General features: G+C 43.5%; 1 protein-coding gene across 1 annotated transcript in view; it reads left to right on the top strand.

Annotated features, from left to right (window-relative positions):
* LOC308163776 (rho-associated protein kinase 2-like) overlaps positions 1–24,419 on the top strand; it is a gene marked incomplete at both ends in the record, with an annotated part of 124,949 nt that overhangs the window by 27,931 nt on the left and 72,599 nt on the right. The window contains 4 exons of the mRNA XM_080537964.1: positions 176–264; positions 1,018–1,096; positions 1,870–2,137; positions 4,083–4,319. Of these exons, the coding sequence (XP_080394090.1) occupies positions 176–264; positions 1,018–1,096; positions 1,870–2,137; positions 4,083–4,319 (673 nt within the window). The remainder of the gene's footprint in view (positions 1–175; positions 265–1,017; positions 1,097–1,869; positions 2,138–4,082; positions 4,320–24,419) is intronic.

The raw sequence follows: 24,419 nt of genomic DNA, 5'->3' as shown, positions 1-24,419 counted from the left end.
GCAATCTAATTTTGTAAAAGAAATCGTAGCGGGAATTGTATCGAATCGTGAGTTGAGTGTATCGTTACATCGCTACTTGACAGTGTAAATGGCTTCTGTTGATGCGTAACTTGAGATCTGAAAATGTCTGAGAAACATATTTCTGAGTGAATTGTATTTTCTTGTCTTTTTACAGTATGTGGTAGTGAGCAGCAAGAAGATTCTTTTTTATAACAGTGAGCAAGACAAAGAGCTGTCCAACCCCTACATGGTGCTGGATATCGAGTGAGTAACGTGTTCTGTGTGGAAGCCCATTAAAAGGGTCTTCAAAGGACCTTGTAAAGATGTATTTTGATAAGTTAACTTGAAGAGCATTACAGCAACAACCTGCAAAGTAGAGAAACAGCCACTCAATTTCAGTTTTGTTTATCTGAATGGAGATTCGGCCAATTCGCTAATTCTCTAGTTCACAAGCACACACACACACACACACACACACACACACACACACACACACACACTCACACACTCACACACTCACACACACACACACACACACACACTCACACACACACACACACACACACACACACACACACACTCACACACACACACACACACACACAGCTGGGACAAACTCGTTCTGATTTACATCCATGTTGAACACTTTTGTGCAAAATATTTGTTTGGAATGTGGTTTGCATGGTGTAGCATAAGAAGCGACAGATTTGTTTGGGGACTTAACTGAAGCATTTACATAAAGGAGAACCAATTGAAAGAAGAAGAACCAATTGTGTTCACAGTTTAACTTTTTTAACTTAAGCAAATGGCTGGTGTACAGTGCGGGAAATAAGTATTCAACACATCAACAATTCATTAGAATCAAGTTATTCATTAGAATGTTTGTAATTTAGACCAGTCATTGGTTATTAACTCGGCTTAAGAAATTGCTACATTCCAATCCATAAAAAAAGCTATGTTCAACCCTAACCCACATTTGTAAACACATTTTATTTAAATGTTTTTATCTTCTTGCAGCAAACTGTTCCATGTGCGGCCTGTCACCCAGACAGACGTGTACCGCGCTGACGCCAAAGAGATCCCCAGGATATTCCAGGTCATTCCTGTCACCCTCACCCTCAGTCTGTCTCTCTGCATCTTATTTGTTATTTTTCATTGATAATGCATTATAGCTCATTTGATTAGTGCTAGTATGACAATAGCCTATATATATATAACGTATAGATTTGATTTTGCTCCTAGGAGAATAACTGCAAAACAAACTCTGCTGTTTACAGACTCTGTTTTACACCCAGTTCTATTTACTTTCACCACAACGTGATCTGTGTGGGAGGATTTGTGTGATCAGATCTACCTGGCTGATTTTTAGTTTTATAGGGGAAATCAGCCGATAATCGATCTGGTCCTGGATAGCAGATTAAAAGTTTTGAACAACTGGTCCCAGGTCCAAAATGTATACTTAGGATCCAGTTCATGTCTGGAACAACAGTCAGGGGTCTCGGTTATGTGTCATAATAAATACATTGCCCATATGTACCCGTCCACTGCTCTGTGTCAGGGGAGCAACACAGTAACTGCTCACGTTCATCAGGCCAGCAGACCTGTGAAGAACCACATGTTTCATGAGAGCAGCGCGTTTACCTAGTCGCCCCAGTAGTATTACTGTTCACATGAACCAGGCAAGCATCAGTTATTGTAGCCCGTCTATGGTTGGTGCTACATGCTACATCTCAGCCCACACAGCCACAGAACAGTGATGGTGACCCTCTCCCTCTGCAGATCCTCTAACCCTAACCCTCTAACCCTAACCCTCTAACCCTAACCCTCTCCCTCTCCAGATCCTCTAACCCTAACCCTCTCCCTCTCCAGATCCTCTACGCCAACGAAGGCGAGAGCAAAAAAGAGCCCGAGTTCCCAGTGGAGCCGCTGACCATCGGCGAGAAGTCGGGCTACATCTGCCACAAGGGTCACGAGTTCATTCCCACGCTCTACCACTTCCCCACCAACTGCGAGGCCTGCACCAAGCCCCTCTGGAACATGTTCAAGCCCCCGCCTGCCCTGGAGTGCCGGCGCTGCCATATCAAGTGTCATAAAGACCACATGGACAAGAAGGAGGAGATCATCGCGCCCTGCAGAGGTAAGTGGGGGGTGGTGGGGTTAGTTGGTGGGCAGAACTTTGGTTAGGCCAATGTCAATTACCTGAGCTGCACTTTTAAACAGAGAGCAGGGCGGGGGGGGGGGGGGGGAGGGGCATCACGAGCAGCTCAGATAAACATTTGGGGGGCGTGGAAACTTGCTGACAACTTCCCGTCCTCAGCGTTTACTTATTAATACCCCAGAATCTCAATCGAGAGATTGATGGGACCTACCCAGTCTCCAAATGATTATGTTCTGGGGAATAGTTTCTGCTGACCAAAGAAGACTTGTAGCCTGAATGTTGCTGGCAGATACCGCAGGCCGCCACTAGGCGAAGTCAAGAGCAGTGAAGGAAGTTTGGAAAGAGAGATCCTTCTGTCGGTAGAAATGACTAACCTGCGCCACTCCTCAAGGATGAAGGAGTATAAACGTTAGTCGACTGTAGCAGTTCGTCTCCTTTGGTTATAGTGAATGCGGTTATACTTAACAACCGCTTACATTGATCAAAAGCCATTGGACTGAATCCAAGGCTGTATACCTCACTGTTGGGGGCCAATTTGGGGGCCAATTTGTATTTCTTTGACAAGAGAAAGTAAATATGACTGAGAACAGGTCCAGGCAATGTTTAAGTTTGACTCTGTCTGGCTCCTTTTGCACGTCGCTCTTCTGTCATCTGATCATAATGATCAGAATACATTCCATTCATAAACTTGAACAGGGGTGCAAACTTGTCACCTTTCTGCTAAATTAGCTGTTTTTATCTCAAAATATGTAATCCATGTTAATTGTGTAGATCTGCAAAAAAAGAAATTGAGGGGGGGGGGTGTAAGTGTCATCCAAGTCACATGATGCGCGAGCTAACTAATCTCCCTGTCTGCTAAACTCTGCTGCTGTTGAAATAACGTTTAGTTTCAGGGAGCTAGGTACAATTCCAGACAGCATAGAGAACACAGTCACGGTAAACTGTTTTCGAAGTAATTCGGTCAGGGCTGCCGCTACTTACACATGCATCATTGTTAGACCACTGTTAGTGCTAGCGATATCTATTTAACACCATTAGTGCTAGCGCTATCCCCCCCCTAAGGTTAGCCGCAAAAAGAAAATGTGTCACCTTTTTGGGCCATCACCAGTTTGCACCCCTGTTGAATGTCTACACCTGCCATTTGATGCGTTCCCTACCCGCCTCCTTTACCCACATTGTAATCAGATAAAATACATTATTCAAGTATGCCTTGTTCTCACACAAGACTTGTATTAGTGACAACATCTCTGGTCACACTGCTTCAGTTCTATGAACACTAGAACAGCCACGGTGGGGTCATGGTGACCCTGTGAGTAAAACATTTTTTATACCTTTGCACTCGGATCACATTTCAGGACCGTCCTTTCATTTCCTAGATATGTGTGCTTACATTTTCGAAATCACATCAGGATAAGCTAGTATAAAGCTATTTTCCAGTTTTTCTGTGTAGAAGGCAGGCTAATTTACAAGAAGTGCCCTCTAGTGGTCTTTGTGTGTAAGTAGCAGATTACCATTGTAAAGAGGGAGGCGGCTCTAATAGTAGGTCAAATCGGCACGGCTGTTCGAGTGTTAAGCTAACCTTGGAGTTTCACCTCATCCCATTTCCCCTCACATCATTCCTGTCATGGCGACCTGGTGGTGATCAGACACACTCAGGGCTTGCTACGTTTTAATGCCCACAGATGTCCACATAATTAGGAACAACAGCTTTTAGCTACTGTTAGCCATTTAACGTTTTGTTTGTTTAGAAAGACCTACACGTTTGCTGCTATTAGCAAACGCAGCATATGTATATTTTAACATGTTCAGTGTGGCCGAAGAGGACGGCGACATGCAAAAAAACGACATGCATTCCTTTCAAATTCACCATTCAACCACTTGAAATCTGACAGATTGTCCCTTTGGTCCTTCTCTCTCCCTGCAGTGAACTATGACGTGTCTACTGCCAAGAACCTGCTCCTGCTGGCCCTGACACAAGAAGAGCAGCAGAAGTGGGTCAGCCGGCTGGTCAAGAAGATCCCCAAGAAGCCGCCGGCTCCTGAGCACTTCTCACAGCGCTCCTCCCCCCGTGCCTCCATGAAGCTCCAGCCCAGCCAGTCCCAGAGACGGCCCAGCAGACAGCTGCTGCCTCCCAACAAGACCAGGTCAGTTACAGAGACACGTGGAGGACAAGGGCCGGGGCTGAGCTACTCCAAATAACACTTTACCCACAATGCATTTCATCATAATAATAATAATAATACCGGTAATAATAATAATAATAATAATAATATCTTGGATTTATATAGCACCTTTCAAGGAACACATTTACAGAAAGACAGTCAAAAACAGAACACAATGCCAAAAACTAAACTAGGGGCCAAAGGTGAACAGATGGGTTTTGAGGGCAGATTTGAAGGTGTCCAGGGTGGTGGGGGGGGGGGGGGGGCGTTGCGGATCACTGTGGGGAGAGAGTTCCAAAGGGTGGGTGCTGCCAGAAGGGTCTGTCCCCAAAGGTTCGTAGGTTGGTGCGGGGGGGTGGAGAGCAGACCCATGTCTGAGGACTGCAGGTACCAGGATGGGGTATATTGGCGGAGAAGGTCAGACAGATACTAGGGGGCGTGAGCATGGAGGGATTTGTAGGTGAGGAGGAGGATTTTGTAAAGGATGCGCGACTTGACCGGGACCAGTGGAGGTGGATGAGGGTGGGGTAATGTACTGCTCTACCCTGGCAGCTGAGTTCTGCACAAACTGGAGCCTGTCCAGGGCTTTGCTGGGTACCCCAAACAGGACTCCGTTGCAATAGTCCAGGCGGGGGGTGACGAAGGCGTGGACGAGGGTTTCGGCCACAGAGTTGGACGATCGGAGTCTGGCAATGTTTTTGAGGTGGAAGAAGGCAGATTTGGTGATGGATCTGATGTGTGACTGGAAGGAGAAGGTGCAGTCAAGGATGACACCTAGGTTGCGGACTTTGGGGGATGGGGAGATGGAGCAGCCGTCGACCTGGAGGAGAAAGTCACCAACCTTCCGGAGCAGCGCCTTGGGTGCCACAACCATGAGCTCTGTTTTCTTACTGTTGAGTTTGAGTAGGTTAGATGACATCCATGTTTTTATTTCAAGCAGGCAGTTGACAAGATTGAGGGGGGAGCTGAGAGGATGGTGTTGTGCTGAGATACATTTGCGTGTCATCGGCATTGCAGTGGAAGTTGAGGCCCTGGTGGCGGATGATCTGGCCGAGAGGGGAAGCATGTAGATAGTGAAGAGGAGGGGTCCAAGCACAGAGGCTTGAGGCATGCCTTGGTTGACTGGGGCTGGGGAGGAACTGGAGCCGTTGATGGTGACAAACTGTTTCCTGTAGGAAAGGTAGGACTGGAACCACATCTACTTAACATTTGAATTCATTTCGAGAGAAATGCTTCACTTCACATGAATTGAATTTGAATTGACCTCAACTCTGAAAGTCAGACCTCTTGGGACTGGTGAAAAAGGGTGTAATCTAAATTCAATGTAGTATTTGGTTATTCAGTATTCTGTGGATGGATATAGCATATCATGGTCTTTATTCCTCCACGCTCCATTCCAAATTAGATATTTGAACAATATCCCCATGCTACATGACAAGCTCCTTTTTTTCTCAGGTTATTGTCCATAGCATGGAGAACATGCTCAATGGTATGTCCCACATCGGATAATAGAGACAGCATGGAGCCTATTCTTCCATGTGTCTAACCTGCTCCATGCTACGGTCAACATCAGAGACTCTCACTTCCTCCATGACACATGCTCCTCCTTTTTCACATTTAATTCCAAATGTGTTCATTAAAGATAAACTATGTCCTGTTCCCGTTAATGTTGAACGTGTCGGGCGTCACATGATTAGGGACCCGAGAAATGATTGTCTACTTGGATTTAACTTGGATTTAACTGGCTGATCTCTCATTCCCTCACCGTTTCATATCAGCCTCCTCCTGACCCCTCTGGGACCTCTGTCCCTCTGACCTCAGCCCCCCACCATGACATAGGACTCCCAACAGTGGACACAAATCACGACTTTCATGACCCTATTCTGTCCGTGTGTGAGTGTCTACTGTGCATGTGTGTGTGCAACGTGCGCGTGTGTTTCACTTTGACTAGTCATTTTTTTATGTAAAAGAGAATGTTCATAATATGGTTTGTATTTACTGTGACGTTTTGCAATAAAACATTCAACACCCAGGGCTGGTTGTGAGGCGTGGTTCTGGATGGCTGTGAGTGCGCCTGTGTTTGTACGGATTTGTGGAAGTAGTCTGTTTCTTGGTTGTCTGTGGAGAGGCAGTCGCATGAGGCGGAACAGGCAGTTTTGGTGTTCGAGAAGATCGACCTGAGCACATCTGCTATAGGCTAGGTGCACGATCTCCACTACTTCCTGAAAGGCACCTTGCATGAACATATCCTGTCTCACTCTATTGGGTTAATTGATTAATCAGCTGTGCGGTAAACTGTTGGAACACACAGTGCACAGCTGATTAATCAATTAAACCAATAGAGTGAAAAAGGGTATGTTCATGCAAGGTGCCTTTCAGGAAGTAGTGGAGATCGTGCACCTAGCCTATTCTGCTTCAGTCGGTATGACTTAATGGCTAGTTGTCGATAATGAAAGGTGATTTGTAGCTCAGTGATCATGTTCTCTGACTCGTCTCCCAAGTCAGATGTGTGCCTCCCACCAATGACTCCTGGCTAACCTTCTGCTTAACATGCAGGAAATGTGTTATTCGGTTAAGTCGTGACGTCCAAAGTTGGCTGAGGCGCTCTCTTCGAAATGCCAGTAATAATAATAATTCATTATATTTATATAGCGCTTTTCCGAGGCTCAAAGACGCTGACAAATATGGGGAAAAACGGGAAAGTGCTGCTGTGTCCCTTGTTTTATGAATAGATCCCAGTCTAAAAAACGATTGAACTGTCATTCTACCGCTGTAGTACACTGGTACTCTGGTGCAGGGAATTTCTGGTTTGGACCCGGAAATTGCAAAACGTCACGTTTGACGTCAGACTTAACAACCGAATTGTTAATCCTCCATTTCATTCTGAACCCCATCTAAATGCTGAATTAGCCTTCAAATATGTACCGTCTTGTCTTGGTGTAACTCTAAGAGGTAATGCGTTTAGTTGTCATACACTTTTATTACCCTTATGCAGGGCTTGACATTAAGACTTGTCCACTTGTCCGGGACAAGTATATTTTATGTTCGGACAAGTGGACTTCCTCCTGCAGTTGTCCGACGGACAAGTCAAAACAAAGAGAAAAATAAATAAATCAATGTTTTAATAATATCCGCAAAAAAATAATGTCTGATCGAAAAAGTAATAAATGTATTAATGACCTATGTAGCTGCCTTGTCAATGTAGCTGCCATGTCAATGTAGCTGCCTTGTCAATGTATGCTGCCTTGTCAATATCTGCTGCCTTGTCAATGTGTGCTGCCATGTCAATGTAGCTATCATGTCAATGTATGCTGCCTTGTCAATGTAGCTGCCCTGTCAATGTATGCTGCCATGTCAATGTAGCTGCCTTGTCAATGTAGCTGCCTTGTCAATCTATGCTGCCTTGTCATTGTAGCTGCCTTGTCAATGTAGCTGCCATGTCAATGTAGCTGCCTTGTCAATGTAGCTGCCTTGTCAATCTATGCTGCCTTGTCATTGTAGCTGCCTTGTCAATCTATGCTGCCTTGTCATTGTAGCTGCCTTGTCAATGTAGCTGCCATGTCAATGTAGCTGCCTTGTCAATGTAGCTGCCTTGTCAATGTAGCTGCCATGTCAATGTAGCTGCCTTGTCAATGTATGCTGCCTTGTCAATGTAGCTGCCATGTCAATGTAGCTGCCTTGTCAATGTATGCTGCCTTGTCAATGTCTGCTGCCTTGTCAATGTCTGCTGCCTTGTCAATGTCTGCTGCCTTGTCAATGTAGCTGCCTTGTCAATGTATGCTGCCTTGTCAATGTCTGCTGCCTTGTCAATGTAGCTGCCTTGTCAATGTATGCTGCCTTGTCAATGTCTGCTGCCTTGTCAATGTAGCTGCCTTGTCAATGTATGCTGCCTTGTCAATGTAGCTGCCTTGTCAAACAATCTATGTCCACTGAGTAGGGGAGTGCGGACATGTTGTCATGCCTAGAGAATCTGGCATCATGCCTTTGAATCAAAACATTAATGCTGGCAGGATCACGTTCTCTGGCGTGCACGTAGATCCACAGTAATTGTTGGAATTGTAATGTAAGGTATTACTGGGTTGTAGTGTGTTAGTAGACAGACACACACACACGCGCATCGTCATATTTGGACAAGTAACTTGAGCTCTCGGACAAGTAAAAGATAAGTTCACTTGTCCGAAGGACAAGTACCTGAAAAAGCTTAATGTCAAGCCCTGCCTTATGACTGGTATTCTGACATGTAGGACTGTGTTATGCACTTTGGGACACTTATTTGACACTATGGAGAAACTAACTCTTCCCTCATCTCTGTCTGTTTTTTCCAGTTAACCTTACTGGGGAGGTGTGGTGCAGCTTCAAGGTGGTGGGTGCTTCCTCCTGTCACGCAATCAAAAAGGACTGATGATAAACAATGTTCCACTCAGCATATCCCAAAAAACGAATGCACACATAGGATCCTCCTTCACGCTTCTCCCAGAGGACTTCTCTCTCTATCCCGCTTCTGCCTTTTTAGAGTCGTAGTCTTTTTGCCCTGTGTTGAAATGTGAGTTATGCCAGTCATTCAACACTGCTAGTCCATCGACAGATGACGTGCCAACCAGCTCATGTACCTGTAGTCTGTGCTTATGTGATGCACCCTCTCCCCAGACTCCTTAAGGTGAAGGAGGGTGTCTAGGGTTTGATATTGGGCCTGGAGGCTCCTGAAGTTCCCTCGCCACAGAACACAGAGCTCTCGTAATGGCAGGGGGGCGAGGAGGACTGAAGCACTTACCTTTTACACTTACCAGAAGAACCGGACTGGCAAAAGTGGAGAGGATTGAGCTCCTCTGCCATCCTGAATGCTTGTGGCCAAGGTGAATAGTTTTATTTTTGGTATTATACAGTGAATGATTACAATGCATCTGAAGTATCTAGTACAGAACACTACACCCACAAGAGAAGAATAGTACTGTACACTGGTATGTGTCACCAGGGGAAGTTGCTCATATAGGTCTGATAGCTCTTCACTCTGGCAATAACTTGTATTTACTTACCACACAGCATGATGGTTATTAGAGGGAAGTATGTTTACTACAGCCAGCTTGAATGCAAGAGGGGGAACCAATAGAACAGCTTGACTCCTTTATGGTATGAATTTACGTCTGGGCAAACCAATGATAGAACACAATGACTTAAAACATGTTGAAGTAGATTTGGACCTTTCATGCGTTTCGTTTTGCCCTTAAACGTATGGCGTAGCCTTCATGTTGAGGTGAAATATCATCTTACCCTGAATTATCCTCATAGGCCAGTCTTCTCCACTGTTCTGTTGGTAGCTAGCCTAACCCTAACCCCAGCAAAAGCTAACAGGAAAGCAGTGGCCTCTCCAATAGATGGGATTCCAAGGAATTTAGCTTTGTCTGAATTACCTGCTATAAATCTCATCAGAAATGTGATATTCAAACAATGCTTAGTAGCCACTATATACTAGACAACCCTGCACATGCTTTTTGACATTTTGTTCCAGTTCTCAGCAAATAGATTATAGAGACTGTGCATACTATTGACAATAAAATAGTTACTTCAATAAATCATTTTTAAGCATAACATGCTACTAAACATAGTTTAGTTTCTCTGACAGCATTTTGGCTCAAATCAGACCATGCTAATGTTCGGTACCTTGGAATCCTGTCTATCTGAGAAACCGCTGTTGACTATTAGCTTTTGCTGGGAGTAGCACAGCAGAGAACGCAATACCAGAGATTATTTCACTACTGGTCTGTGAGGATATTCACCCAAACATGAAAATAGGCTGAACCATCCCTTTAAGGTAACTATGTAAGTGCTGTTGCCTTCATGCCTTTGGTAAATCCACCTGTAGTAAGAATGTGTATTTTTAAATATTATTCCTGGTAACAAGAGGGTAAAGTTTACAAATGTTTTTGTTAAAAAGAACGTTTTAAAAATCTGCAAATATCTCCCACAAGCTGAAGCAGTGAACGGTAACATGTAATGCTTTTTGAATGTCATGCTCTGATATTTTTGTAAAGAATTCCTCTTGGGCACGTGGTGTGTATCTAGCTCATATGTTACAGGTGGAGAGTAGTGGTGTGCTTTGTAGTGCCCTCCTTTATCCAAGAAGTTTCTGAAAAGCACGTTTTATACATATATAAATAAATATACACAGTATATATTTTCCATGATGACATACAGTGCACATTGTATTATTTATACTGCCTTGTCCACTTTGTATCTAAAGGCGCTTACATCCAGACCGCATGTTTGATATTGCTACAATAGAGCTCAGTGATAACCCATTAAACATTGAAAAGGTGTTTGGATCATTGTGTGGTGTCTTTTTACATGAGTGAGTTTGTAAACTTATGGGGCCACTTGCAACGGCACTAGAATGTCAGTGTCTAAATGAAGGTAACTACTTTAGGCTAGTAAGGCATGGTGATTAGTTAAACCGTGTGTTGCTGTCTTTGCCTGATATCTAGTTAGCTTTGAGCTAGGAAAAAAAACATTGTGAATGTTGTAAATGACCCAAGGCCTACAGCTGATCCACCTGTCTGGACCCGATAAACAGCTCTGATCAGGAGTGTTTCATATATTTGTTGGTATGTCAATCCCAATTCATCCAAACCTGCACTACAATCTAGCAGGAGCCTATGCTAACGTGCACCAGTATGCAAAGTGATCGCCTATAGGCTTTAGGATTAGCCTTTTGAAAGAAATAGAAGCCGCACACTCAGGTTCCAGATGCAAAAGAAAATGTTTAATAGGACAACGGTTTCGGACGTAGTAAATACATACAAACAGTGCAAGAAAGCCATTATATAGTCAGGTAGGCTAATTGAATAGATAGCACCTTGATAGAAGGTTGTTAAGGCCTCCACCACGTCAGGGGAGGGAGACCTTTTCAATACCTATGGAGCCTACCGAAAAGTGAAATATCTTGATTCTGACATCATTGGACATCTGTTTAGAGGAACCCATGGTTTTTAACACCAGACACAACAGCCACCGCTGTTGGATACTTTAGAAGGCTTGGAGTTACTTCAGAATATATAGTTCAACACTGGAATTATATTCACCTGACTCATTGAAGCCCTAACGAGTAAATCACTTTGGTCTGGGCCTTAAGAGAGAAGGGTCCAGCTGCATCCGCAGGGTGTCGACACCCAGAGGCATGAAGACCATATTTGGTTCGATCGCGTCATCACATAAGTAACCGCGAGAAACCTCGATATTTTAAAGGACTTTAGAGGACCGCGAGATTTTAAAGGACAATGGCAAATACAGCTCAGGTGAGAATTTTGAAATATGATTAATGAACATATAGTTATACATATATGTATATGATTAATGAACGTTATAGTTTTCATATACACTGTATGTATTTATTATTTAGGTTGTTGGATGTGTTACGCATTTGGCTGTTTCGCACGTAGTTTTGTTCATAAATCAGGCTTGGCTAACTGGGTAATCCTATGTGGTTTAGCGTTATCAGATATGAGATTAGATTCAAGATTCAAGATTCAAGATTGTCTGTCACAGAGTGACAGAAATTCTCCTTTGACAGGCTTTGTGCAGTTCATGAATACGGTATCCACATTAAAAACACACATAGGTCACATACATACAATAAAAACAGACAGATATAGCAGTGTTTATAAAATGTAGTGCTTATTTAAAAAGTCTAGTTATTTAAAAATAATAGTAAGAAAAACGGTATTATGATTTAAAAGCTAAAATGCTAAAATGTTGTGGTTTAAAAGAAAAACAGTGTGCTTCCTATTTTAAAATGTTCAGGGCGGTGGTTGCAGTGGGAATGAATGATTTTTTATCTGTGTTTTTCCGGGCCAGTGGAGTTCTATAACGGCGGCCTGATGGAAGTGGCTGAAATGATTGGTGGAGGGGGTGAGAGGGGTCCTGTGTGATTTGTGTGGCTTTCCTGATTAGTGACCGGTTGTAGATTTCAGACAGGGGAGTTTGAGGCAGGCGCGGATCTATGGGTGGGCCTGGGTGGGCCTAGGCCCACCCAGATTGACAGCTGGCCCACCCAGTCAGATTCATAAAAAAACATATTTTTTTATAATAAAATATTTTTAAAGTTTAATTTTCACTAACTAACTGTAATGTGAATAGTTTTGTCTTGGAAATGATTAAAAGTATGTATTAATACTAATAATATTCAACTTCCTCTCTTACGTTTACATTGCTTCCTCTTTTACGTTTACTCTGATTGTTCAGTTGACCTTGACCAGTTGTTCAGTGTGCGCGCTACGATGGCTAAACAGCTAACATTGCCCCGCTTTCTTAAAAAGCCACGTCTGGAAGTCAGTGAAAATAATGAAAGTTTGGACCAGGCCTTGTCTAGAAATCTTATTTATTCACAATAACAGATGATGACGCCACACGCTGACGTGCGGAGAGTCCGAGACAGCGCTGTAATAGTTCGTGAAGTATATTTTTTATGAGACTTTCCAAGATTAAAACGAAGAGGGAAACATTTGTGTGGAACAACATTGTGTATGCCTTCACTGGATATAATAATATAATACAATAGAAGCACACAACTTTACACAACAATATATATGTATACACCAGTTTACGTAAATCCCCTAATAAGCAGCGTTAGGTTTTCTAATAAAATGATGGATCACCACAACTGGTCCGAGCCAGGTACATGTATGATTCAACTTGAGCTTTCGGTTTGCACTGGACTGTCAACACCCACAGTTAAAAGCTTGCAAATGATAATACAGGCATTTCTTATTACAATTTATATACTTGGTCCTCCATAGTTGATGGTTATTGGTTAATTCGTTGACTATTGCGGGCACTTGAATGCCTTGCGTGTGTGTATTATAATAACTTGTTTGGCTGTCCGTTGCATTCTCTGGGTAGACAGGTACTTTATTTATTTTCCGTTCGTTTCATGGTCTGCATAGTGATCTCCTCCAGTCCCTGCGAATATTTTGCGTGCGTGCGTGTGTGTGCATGCGTGTTGGTCGTACCCAAATGTTTCGAGCACCCACGAGCAGAAACATAAATCGGCGCCTATGATCGCGAGCTCGGTTGTGTTCCATCCATCTGGCTGCTCATACATAGGTCTAAAACGTGCGGTGATGAGTTTCACTCAGGCCCACCCAGATTTTTCCAGGCCTACCCATCAGCCACTTTCTGTATCCGCCACTGGTTTGAGGTGAGCCGATGATTTTACTTGCCTGATTGACTATACGGGAGAGTTTGGTTTTGTGTTTGACAGTGAGGGAGTTGTACCAGGATGTGTTATTGAAGGTGATAATTCAACTTTATTGTCATTGCTGAGTACAAGTACCAACAACAAAATGCAGTTTGGCATAACCTGGGGCCTCATTCATAAAAAAGTACTTGAACGTCATCTTTGACTTTCACGTAAGCACATTTTTCTAAACGGACGTAAGCATTATTTATAAAATGGGCTGAGATGGTTTAAAGTTGCGTACGTGCTTCCTTCTATAAATACCAAACATACTTGGAATTGAACGCAGGTGAATGAGGTTTGTATTAACGCCCTGTGATAGAGGCTCAATTATAGCGGCTGAATGAAGCCAAGTGCTATAATATAATATAATACAGACAGACAATACTGACAATATGATATACTGTCTGTATTATATTATATTATAGCACTTGGCTTCATTCAGCCGCTATTTGAGCCGCTATCACCGGGCGTTAATACTATATTATAGGGTAGGCGTGCGTCTGGAAGCGGGAGAGGGCAGTAATACCACGTTCATTGATAAAATGACATAAGGGATGGAAAGGGGGGATGGCAGTTTTAGAAGGGGGGTGATTTGGACTGTTTTTATTTCAGAGGGGGTGCCATTCCCCCTCATCCCGACTCAACTCGAAATCCAGTATCATTTAGCGCGTGGGCGGGCAGCCCCCTAACGATTCCCAACCAAGTTGGGCGCTCCGCCACGCCCCCAGCGGGCTGCGTCCTAACGATTGGCTCCGCCACGCCCAGCGGGCTCCGCCCCCCAGGCTGCGCGCACTCAGGTCAGTGTGTGCTCAGATGTCGGGGAAAACGTGGAGGAATATCCTCAATTGAAGGCTGCGCATCTCTTTCCTCGCTGCAAGATGTCGATGCCTCGCTGCAAGATGTCGATGCAAGACTGCCGAGGCAAGGGAGTGGGTGAAGGCAGCAAAACACTCCGGGGTAACATGGAGGGTCCAAAGAACCATTCCATGTCTGGCAAAGCGCGTTCTTTTCAGGGTAACAGTTAAAATGTCTTGTGCCTGCTCCAAACAGTCACGTATCAGGCGGATGGCATTCACATAGGTTCTCAACTCCTTCCACTTTACGTTTATATAGTGAATATAATGTTTTGTTTAGGTGGACTACAGCACCATGTTGATGTGAGGTCTATGACGGCCAATTCGAGACCTTCATCTAAAAACACATGCTGTCCAGCCACAATGTCTCTCACCCTGAAACAGTGCCAGCCTCTAAGGCGGCGGATTAGCCGGTGAGTTGAGAGATGTATGCAGGTCTACTGTACGCTGATAATCATGTTGTTATATTCATCCTTGGCTTAAACTTAACATCCTCGTTAGCAGAGTATTTTTTTCCATTTTAAACTGTCCTGTATCAGCTTCTCTCACTCCAACCATCTGCAGGTCCACCCTCACCACACCATATACCTTCTTTTAGGCCTCCGCCTTTTCCTTCAGCTCTATCTCCAGCATCCTTACCCCTACCAGCTTGTCTCCTATCTGCCATGTCCAAAACCAAGCTCTGCCTCTTGTTTAGTTATTTGTCAGACAATGCCACCACGTGTAAACTTTCCTTTTCACTATTGGTGGTAGAATTCTGGTAGCATTCTGTCACAAATCATTCTTAAGACACTTCTCCACCCACTCCACCCAGCTTGCACTATCTTCTACACCTCTATTTTACGCTCTCCATTACTTTGGATTGTTGACACCAAGTATTTCAACTCATCCACATCCTCCTTGTTACCTCACCAATCCACTGATTCCCTCATTCACTGGCTCAAACTTAACATAATGTTGATATGATTCTGTCAACAGCTGCAAGGACAGACACATGCCTGACTTCCCATTGGAAGTCAGGGTAAAGAACACCCACAACCACAACCTGTTTGTGGCCGAGGCCCTTGGGCACAGAGATGTGGGGAAGGCATAAATTGAGAGCCTGACGAGGCTTTTTGAAATCGGCCACTCTCCCACATCAGCACTTTGTGTGTTGAAGCACGACCTGCAAATGCAGTATGGCGTGAGATATGTCCATGCCTCAGCGAACAGAGAGATCTGCCCAGACCTCCAGTTTGTCCAAAGGTGCACCTTTTTTTTAAGATTATTGTAGTTATTATGTATGTATTGTCAAAAGACCCCTCACATGATTGGGGTTGAGACTGTATAATACTATGTTGATGATGGTTGTGTATGTGTCACACATTTGAACACATATGAGCAGTGGAGTGGGATGTATAGTTTGAAACGGTATACAGCATGCATATTATAACTTTATTGGCTAACATTTTTTTGTTCAGACTCTTCCAAAAGGTGTGCAGGGGAGAGTATGGTGCACAGCAAGGCCCTTCTATGCTGGAAGCTCTGGAACGACAGGTGGTGGAGTACAACACCAAGTGTGGAGAAGTGTGTGCCAGGATGACCACTTCCTCTGCTGGAGCTCCTCTCATCGCGATATGCTCCCCACTGATGAAACGCCTTCACACATTATTTATTGAATGTTTTCTGTCTGCCCTACTAAGCTGTTTGACAACAAAATGTCCCCATTGGCGACAATAAAGGTTTTTTCATTCATAATATTTTGGTGCTCCTCTACCCCCTTTGTATATATTGAAGACCCAAAGACGGCTCAAAAGGACAGTTTTGACTGCCATTGTATTTAATAGGCCTGCTATTGTCAATCTGTTCACTTCAATCTGTTCATATCAATAGGCCCTTTTCAATCAGTTCATATCAATCGGTTCTTTTCAATCAGTTCATTTCAGGTTCTAATGTTCATTTTTACAAATCTATACAAAACCTGATCTTACATGTTTTATCCTCAAGAGGATACATAGGCAGAACAACTGAAATAAATGAAACTTTAATCGACTCAAAAACTGCTTAGCTGGTGGGATGGACTCACACTCATGGACGCACATTTGCCATGTCTCTCCTGTGATGTTTTTATGCTCTGATATTGTAATTTAATGTAACTTATCGCTCGTCTCGTTAAGAGAGGTCAGGGAATCTTTTTTTACAGCTCACTTTTCTGGCCCCTCTGTTGTCCTCTACCTCTGTTTTACTAGTTCTGGTGAATAAATATCTGACAGTGACATATTACGTGGTTGATTGAAACGGTAATGTTTAAAATAGCCACGCAGTGCGCGAAAATGTATGCAGTCCGGCAAAATGTATGCCGTTTCGCAGTCGAGCCCGCTGCGCGTGCGTCGAGCCCGCTGGGGGCGTGGCGGAGCGCCCAACTTGGTTGGGAATCGTTAGGACGCGGCCGGGCAAGGCATAGGCATGTTGAAGAGAGATAGACAGCTCCGGAGGGATATAAAGAAAGACTGAAATACAATCATAAACATTAGTTCCCTTTAAATCTTGAATTTAACCCATTTTCTCGGCTGGTAACAACATCGTTAATTTTATTACGAGCCACTTAAACTTCGCATGAATTACAGTAGGCAACGTTTTTCCAGTGCGGCTCACATGCCTGTAATAACTCCGCATAACCAGTAGGTAATGTGCGTAAGCAAGTTGAATACTCGACGTCGAGCTACGATAGTTTCCACGATCAAATTGACTCACGTTGAAATTGTATAAATCACTACGTTGACGTGGTTTTCTACGTACGACACGGGTAAGATCAAAATTTGATCTAAGCACGTTCTATGAATGAGGCCCCAGAAGTGCAAATAGTGACAAAACAAAGATAATTATATACAGTTATGAGCTATGTACAGTTAATGTATTTCTATTCTATTTTTATTTATATCCCCCCTATTTATGTCTATTTATGTCTAATTCTTGTTTTTTTTAATTATCTGTGGACTGTGTTTCCAATAAGAAAGCCATAGAAATGTATACATTTGGACCACAGTATGACTTGAGGTAAGCTGGAGAGTGCTAATACAATTTCCATGACAGTTTGCAACCACTGATGCATGTGAGTTTCTTAAATTATTTATTAATCACTTCTTTATAACATTTTGTCTCAACAGTGAGAAGCAGCTGTTTGCCCATTACATGGTTGAAAATTTGAGCTAAGAAGAAAAAAGGAAGCTGAAAGACCATAGAGACAATGTTAAAAGAGCATTGGCGATAAAGTGCAAACAGCAATGATTTATCACTCATAAGATACACACCGGCTAGACCCCTAAGGTCTAGTGGCACTTTTCCTGGAGGCGCTGTGTACAGGTTTTTCGCCCCTGCTTGCCTGCCGCGCGCTGGGCTCCCTGGGCCGGCCTGCGTGCTTGGTCTGTTCTGCCGCTGGGGCACCTGACCCGGCTAGCCTCGTGCAGGGCTATGATAGTCTGAGCCTGGTGGGCTGGGCCGGGTGTGCCGGTGGTGGGGCGGGTCGGGCGTGTGGGGTCCCTCGGGGGGGTTGTGGGGGCCGCAGCTTTGCACTGGTGGGAAAACTGGTAAGTAGTCGCTCTACGACTAGAGGGCTGCAGGGGAATTTTCCTGGATGCACAGTGCACAGGTTTTTTACACTTGCGTCCTTTTGACCAAGCTTTTGGAACCTGGACACTGGACACAACACTGAACACTACACTACACTGGACACTGAACATCTGTCATTATGAATAAATAAACAAACAAATAAAATAAACAAATAAAACTTGAATTGATTTGATCCCTTGTACACTTTTTTGGGCATTTGTGTTGCAACACACCTGTACATTGTGCACTCTACCCTGTTAGGACCTTATTTTACTCTAGACAGAAGTGTTGTAACACTTGTTATTAATTCCATTTGGTATACCTCATAAACTTTCTTGCATTTCTGGTGTTTGCATTTTACATATTCTAAATATATGCTATCTACATGTCGCACTCGATGGGGTTAGTGCTGTTGACTCATCAGAAAGTAAAGACTAATTCACAGAGTGTATGAAGATTCCAGTAAGGGTTTTGTGAAGGAGCCCTAGTGCTGTTGACTCATCAGAAATAGAATGTTTTATTTAGCTCATCAGTGGGCACTCAGCACCATGGACACCTCCAGCCCAGCACCTTGCACCACGGTTCCTGCCCTGCTCCATGGATTATAACGATGATCGCCTGACCCTTGCCTGACTCCACCAAGTCCTTTGCCTGACCCCTCAAACCTGTTTGACTTAATAAAGTCCCACACCTGGGGTCATTGACATTCATTTATTTATATACAGTTAGGTCTGGGAGTATTTGGACAGTGACACAATTTCCATAATTTTGGCTCTGTATGCCACCACAAAGGATTTGAAATGAAACAATCAAGATGTAATTGAAGTGCATACTTTCAGCTTTAATTCAAGGGGTTGAACAAAAATATTGTATGAAACGTTTAGGAATTGCAACCATTTTTATACACAGTCCCCTATTTTCAGGAGCTCAAAAGTAATTGGACAAATTAACATAATCATAAATAAAATGTTCATTTTTAATACTTTGTCGAGAATCCTTTGCAGGCAATGACTGCCTGAAGTCTGGAACACATGGACATCACCAAATGCTGGGTTTCCTCCTTTGTGATGCTTTGTCAGGCCTTTACTGCAGCAGTCTTCAGTTGTTGTTTGTTCGTGGGTCTTTCTGCCTTTAGTTTTGTCTTCAGCGAGTGAAATGCATGCTTGATTGGGTTGAGATCAGGTGATTGACTGGCCATTGCTCTGGCCAATATTCCACTTCTTTGCCTTAAAAAGGTCCTGGGTTGCTTACACACTATGTTTTGGGTCATTGTCCATCTGTATTGTGAAGCACCATCCAATCAACTTTGCTGAATTTGTCTGAATCTGAGCAGACAGAATATCCCTAAACACTTCAGAATTCATCTGTCTGCTTCTGTCTTCTGTCACATCATCAATAAACACTAGTGACCCAGTGCCATTGGAAGCCATGCATGTCCATGTCATCACACTGCCTCCACGTTTTTTCACAGATGATGTGGTATGCGTCGGATCATGAGCCGTTCCAAGCCTTCTCCATACTTTTTTCTTCCCATCATTCTGGTACAGGTTGATCTTAGTTCCATCGGTCCAAAGAATGCTGTTCCAGAACAGGGCTGGCTTTTTTAGATGTTTTTTGTCAAAGTCTAATCTGGCCTTTCTATTCTTGAGGCTTATGAATGGCTTGCACCTTGTGGTGAACCCTCTGTATTTGCTTGTGTGAAGTCTTTCTTTTATGGTACACATGGATAATGATATGCCTACCTCCTGGAGACTGTTCTTCACTTGGCTGGATGTTGTGATGGGGTTTTTCTTTACCATGTAAAGGATCCTGTGATCATCCACCACTCTTCCATGGACGTCCAGACCTTTTTGTGGTGCCGAGCTCACCAGTGCGTTATTTTTTTCTCAGAATGTACCGAACAGTTAATTTGGCCACTATTCATGTTCCCACTATCTCTCTGATGGATTTTTGTTTTGTTTTTACAGCCTAAGGATGGCCTGTTTCACTTGCATTGAGAGCTCTGTTGACTGCATGTTGTGCGTATACAGCAACAGCTTCCAAATGCAAATGCCACACTTGGAATCAACTCAGACCTTTTACCTGCTTAATTGATAAAGAAATAATGAAGGAATAAATAGCCCACACTGGCCCATGAAACAGCTTTTGAGTCATTTGTCCAATTACTTTTGGTTATTATATATAAAAGAGCTATAATTCATAAACCCTTCCTTCAATTTGGATGTGAATACCCTTAACCTAAAGCAGAGAGTCTGCACTTTAAGCCCACTCCTATATTAGACAGTAAATTCTGTTGGAAATCTCATATAAGATACGTTAGATCCAAAGTATCAAGGAGTATTGCAGTATTGTGCAGGGCAAAACATATTCTGGAACAGAGGATGTTGTATACTCTATATTGTTGTCTTGTCTTACCCTATTTGAGTTACTGTGTGGAGATATGAATGAATGGTCTTTATTGTCATTGATATAGTACAGGTACCAAACAACGAAATTTGGGAGGGGGGGCTCCCCTGGTGCTAGGAAAAAAAACTAAAAACAAGAAGGGAAAAGAGCTGGTTTACATAAATGTACATTTTACATAAATTTACATTTTACATAAATATGGGGAAATGCATTTAAAAGCACTTTAAACCCATTGATTACACTACAGAAAAAAGCTATGAGAATTGCACATAAGGTCGGATATCGTGATCACACAAATAACTTGTTCCTAATGTCAAATGCCTTAAAGCTCATGGACTTATTCAAATTTAAATTGGCACAGTTAATGTATAAAGCAAAGACTCAAGAACTCCCAGGTAACATTAACAAATTATTTATAGAGAGGGATAAGGGATATCATTTGAGAGGTAACCACAACTTTAACAAGGGTTATGCTCACATTATTATCTCAGGAGCAGGTGCATATCATTCTACGGAGTTACCATGGAATGGGCTAGAGGAAAATATGAAGGAAAGCAGAAATATTGCTCTATTTGAAAAAAGAAAAATGATTTTTGTTAAATACCAAAATTAGGAAAGGGATGGTTGTTAATCTTCTGGAAACTAAGGTGTGGTTTTCTGTGTCTTTTTCTTCTGTATTACATTGTGGATACTGGTGTTTTTATTTATTTATTTTGTGTTGTTTCAGTATTAAGAATGGAAAAGTATGTTTATTTATTTATTTTGTGTTGTATCAATATTAAGAATGAAAAAGTATTAGAACGGATGATACTGAAATATATGTATTAATTAATTGGATTATATAATGTAAGCATAATTGTTAAGTATAAACAGGGGTAGGACAGGCTTCTTCCTACTCCTTTTCGAACAATTGATAGGATAGAGCTGTCCTCTCCACCTGTGGGAAAGAGAGAGGAAAGGGAGCAGTGTTTTCTGGCTGGTTGGTAAGTCTTGGTAAGATCAGCTGTTCAGGGTCAGCTGGATGCGTGGAATGCTATTGTTGCTGACTGTCTTTCTGGCCAGAATGACGAAGTAACCTCACACAGAATACTCGAGGAGGGGGGGGAGAGCAGAGCATACCACACTAAGGCTTATCACTGCTGGCAGCTTTATTAAGTACCCTGCGTTTATCTGCTGTTTTGATGGGTGCACTGTGTTATTATGGCCTATGGAGATGTAGGGCTGTGTGGCTCGGGGGCCCTCCCCTGTTTTTATACCCCTATCAGGCACCTGGTGGGTAATACACAGAGAATTAAAGCTCTGGCCCAAACGTGTCATTACACAGCCCTATGGACGCCTTCCTTCCTCCCCCTTCATACTGTACTATACCTCTCCTCCACACACCCCTCTCCTTTCTCACCTTGTTTTATTACCAGCATCCCAGCATACACCTCTCTCACCTGCCCCACCCCACCCCACCACCCAACAGATATACCTATCTCTGTTTATCACACACACACACACACACACACACACACACACACACACACACACACACACACACACACGCACGCACACACTGAGAGAGAGAGATAGAAATCCTACTCTATTTGAGGTATCTCTCTTTATTTTGGTGAAAGGAGATTTTTCAAAGATTCTCAATCATGACTGATGACTCAATCATTTGGTTGCTACATCATGAGCAGAATCAAGAACACACGTTCAGTACCATGTACTGAATTCACAAGGTATTGACATGACTGTTGAAGCTGTGCCATGTTGTACAACAGAGCATTTAGTATATCAGCCTTTTAATACAAGATGTGAACATGTTAGAATGCATTTGAGTAAACAATGTGTTATAAAATAACAGCATCCGCACACTCAAACACTGTGCAAAAACATTGTTTTATTGCGAGCTTTCGGTCATTGACCTTCTTCAGGCATAAAGCAGACAAGTGAATGTAGTGGTGTAAAGGGTTCAAACAACATCACTTGATTTAGCCAATGCACAACATCTGTGTCAAACATCCACCTAGTGGCAAGGCATCAAGGGTGAACAATGTGATGTCAGATGTATCAGATGTATCAGAATTCAGAATGTTGGCCTATCATTAGAATGTGTATGGTTTCCAACGGAATGCATCTTTTGAAAGGCAACTGGCAAAAGTAGAACATTCCAAATCATTTCCAATGTTTACTTTGCATGGTGAAGTCGACAAGGATGTTATTTTAGAAAACAATGGCGCAAAATCAACCACTTGGAGACAGATACCTCTTGAAACTGAAATCCCAGACTGATTCAGATACAGCAGGTATTTATGAAACTCAACTACAAAACCAGACAGTTGTTTGTGGTGTATATAAAGGTTCAGATGGTTATTCCTCAGGTTGAAACTGTACAGGTGTATATAAAGGTTCAGATGGTTATTCCTCAGGTTGAAACTGTACAGGTGTGTCTTTTGGTGATGGGGGATATGGTTCTAAATGCTTCAATCGTGAATTCAAAAGATTTTTGTTTTAATGTCAATTGAGCCTCTACTGTATAGATTTCAGTTGAATATAGAGTTGAACCTGTTTCCTGTCTCGTCCAGGACTAAACTCGCGGCCCGCCCAGGAGGTCCAGAGTGAGGCCACCTCCTGGCTGGTCCAGGACTGGTCCTGTCTGCTCTGGGTCCTGGTCGCGTTCTGCCTGGTCGCGTTCTGCCTGGTCCACTTCAGAACCAACAGGAGCCGTAGAGGGGATGAACACAACCAGGTAACTGATGGAGGAGAGGAGAGCAGGAGGGAGAGAGAGACAGAGAGAAGGGAGAGAGAGAGAGGGGGAGGAGGGAGAGAGAGGAGGAAGTTAGAGAGAGAGGAGGGAGAGGAGGGAGATAGAGAGAGAGGAGGGATAGGGAGAGAGAGAGAGGAGGGAGATAGAGAGAGAGGAGGGAGAGGAGGGAGAGAGAGAGAGGAGGGAGAGAGAGGGAGATAGAGAGAGAGGAGCGAGGGGGAGAGAGAGAGAGAGAGGAGGGAGAGAGAGAGAGTGAGAGGAGGGAGATAGAGAGACAGGGGAGGGAGAGAGAGGGGGATAGATAGGGAGAGAGAGGAGGGCGAGAAAGAGGAAGGAGAGAAAGAGAGAGAGAGAGAGAGAGAGAGAGAGAGAGAGAGAGAGAGAGAGAGAGAGAGAGAGAGAGAGAGAGAGAGAGAGAGGGGTAAGACCCAGCAGAAACAATTCACTGACGACATTCAGAACGTCCAATTGACCTCTGACCCCCCCACCCCCCCTCCCCCAGCCTGGCCCCTCCCCCATGCCCTCCGACATGCACAGCAGCTACGACGAGAGAGACTCCTCCGATGACTACGATGACTACTCCGACATGCACAGCAGCTACGACGAGAGAGACTTCTCCGATGACTACGATGACTACTCCAACATGCACAACAGCTACGACAAGAGAGACTTCTCCGATGACTACTCTGACAGGTCTCTGTGACATCACCGGTGACATCATCATCAACAGACAGTAGTGTGCGTTTACGCTGGTATATTTTTGAAACACCACCAAACTTGCAGTTGATATGAAATAAAACTGTTTTCTTTGCTCATAATCATCACCTCGTGGGCTTGTCTTCTGCTGTGATCTGTTGGTGCTCTGGGTTGCTAGGCAACGGCAGACAGGATGTCAGAGGTTCTCATCTGGTATAAAACTTCTCATCTTTAAAAAAAGTTAAAGTTCCGGAAGAAACTTGGGGCTGGAAACTTGGGCTGGAGTGTTGGTAGTGTTGAACGTTTACAGACAGACGCACATACACACACATACACACATACACACATACACACACATACACACATACACACATACACACACACATACACACATACACACACACACATACACACACACACACACACACACATACACACGTACACACACACACACACACACGCACACACATACACACATACACACATACACACACACACATACACACACACACACACACACACACACACACACATACACACATGTAGGGGGGGGGGGGGAGGTAGGAGG

Source organism: Nansenia antarctica, assembly GCF_963989245.1.
Source record: "Nansenia antarctica genome assembly, chromosome: 8".
NCBI lineage: Eukaryota > Metazoa > Chordata > Actinopteri > Argentiniformes > Microstomatidae > Nansenia > Nansenia antarctica.
The sequence above is the reverse complement of the archived record's forward strand: the minus strand, read 5'-3'. Positions and strand labels throughout refer to the sequence as shown.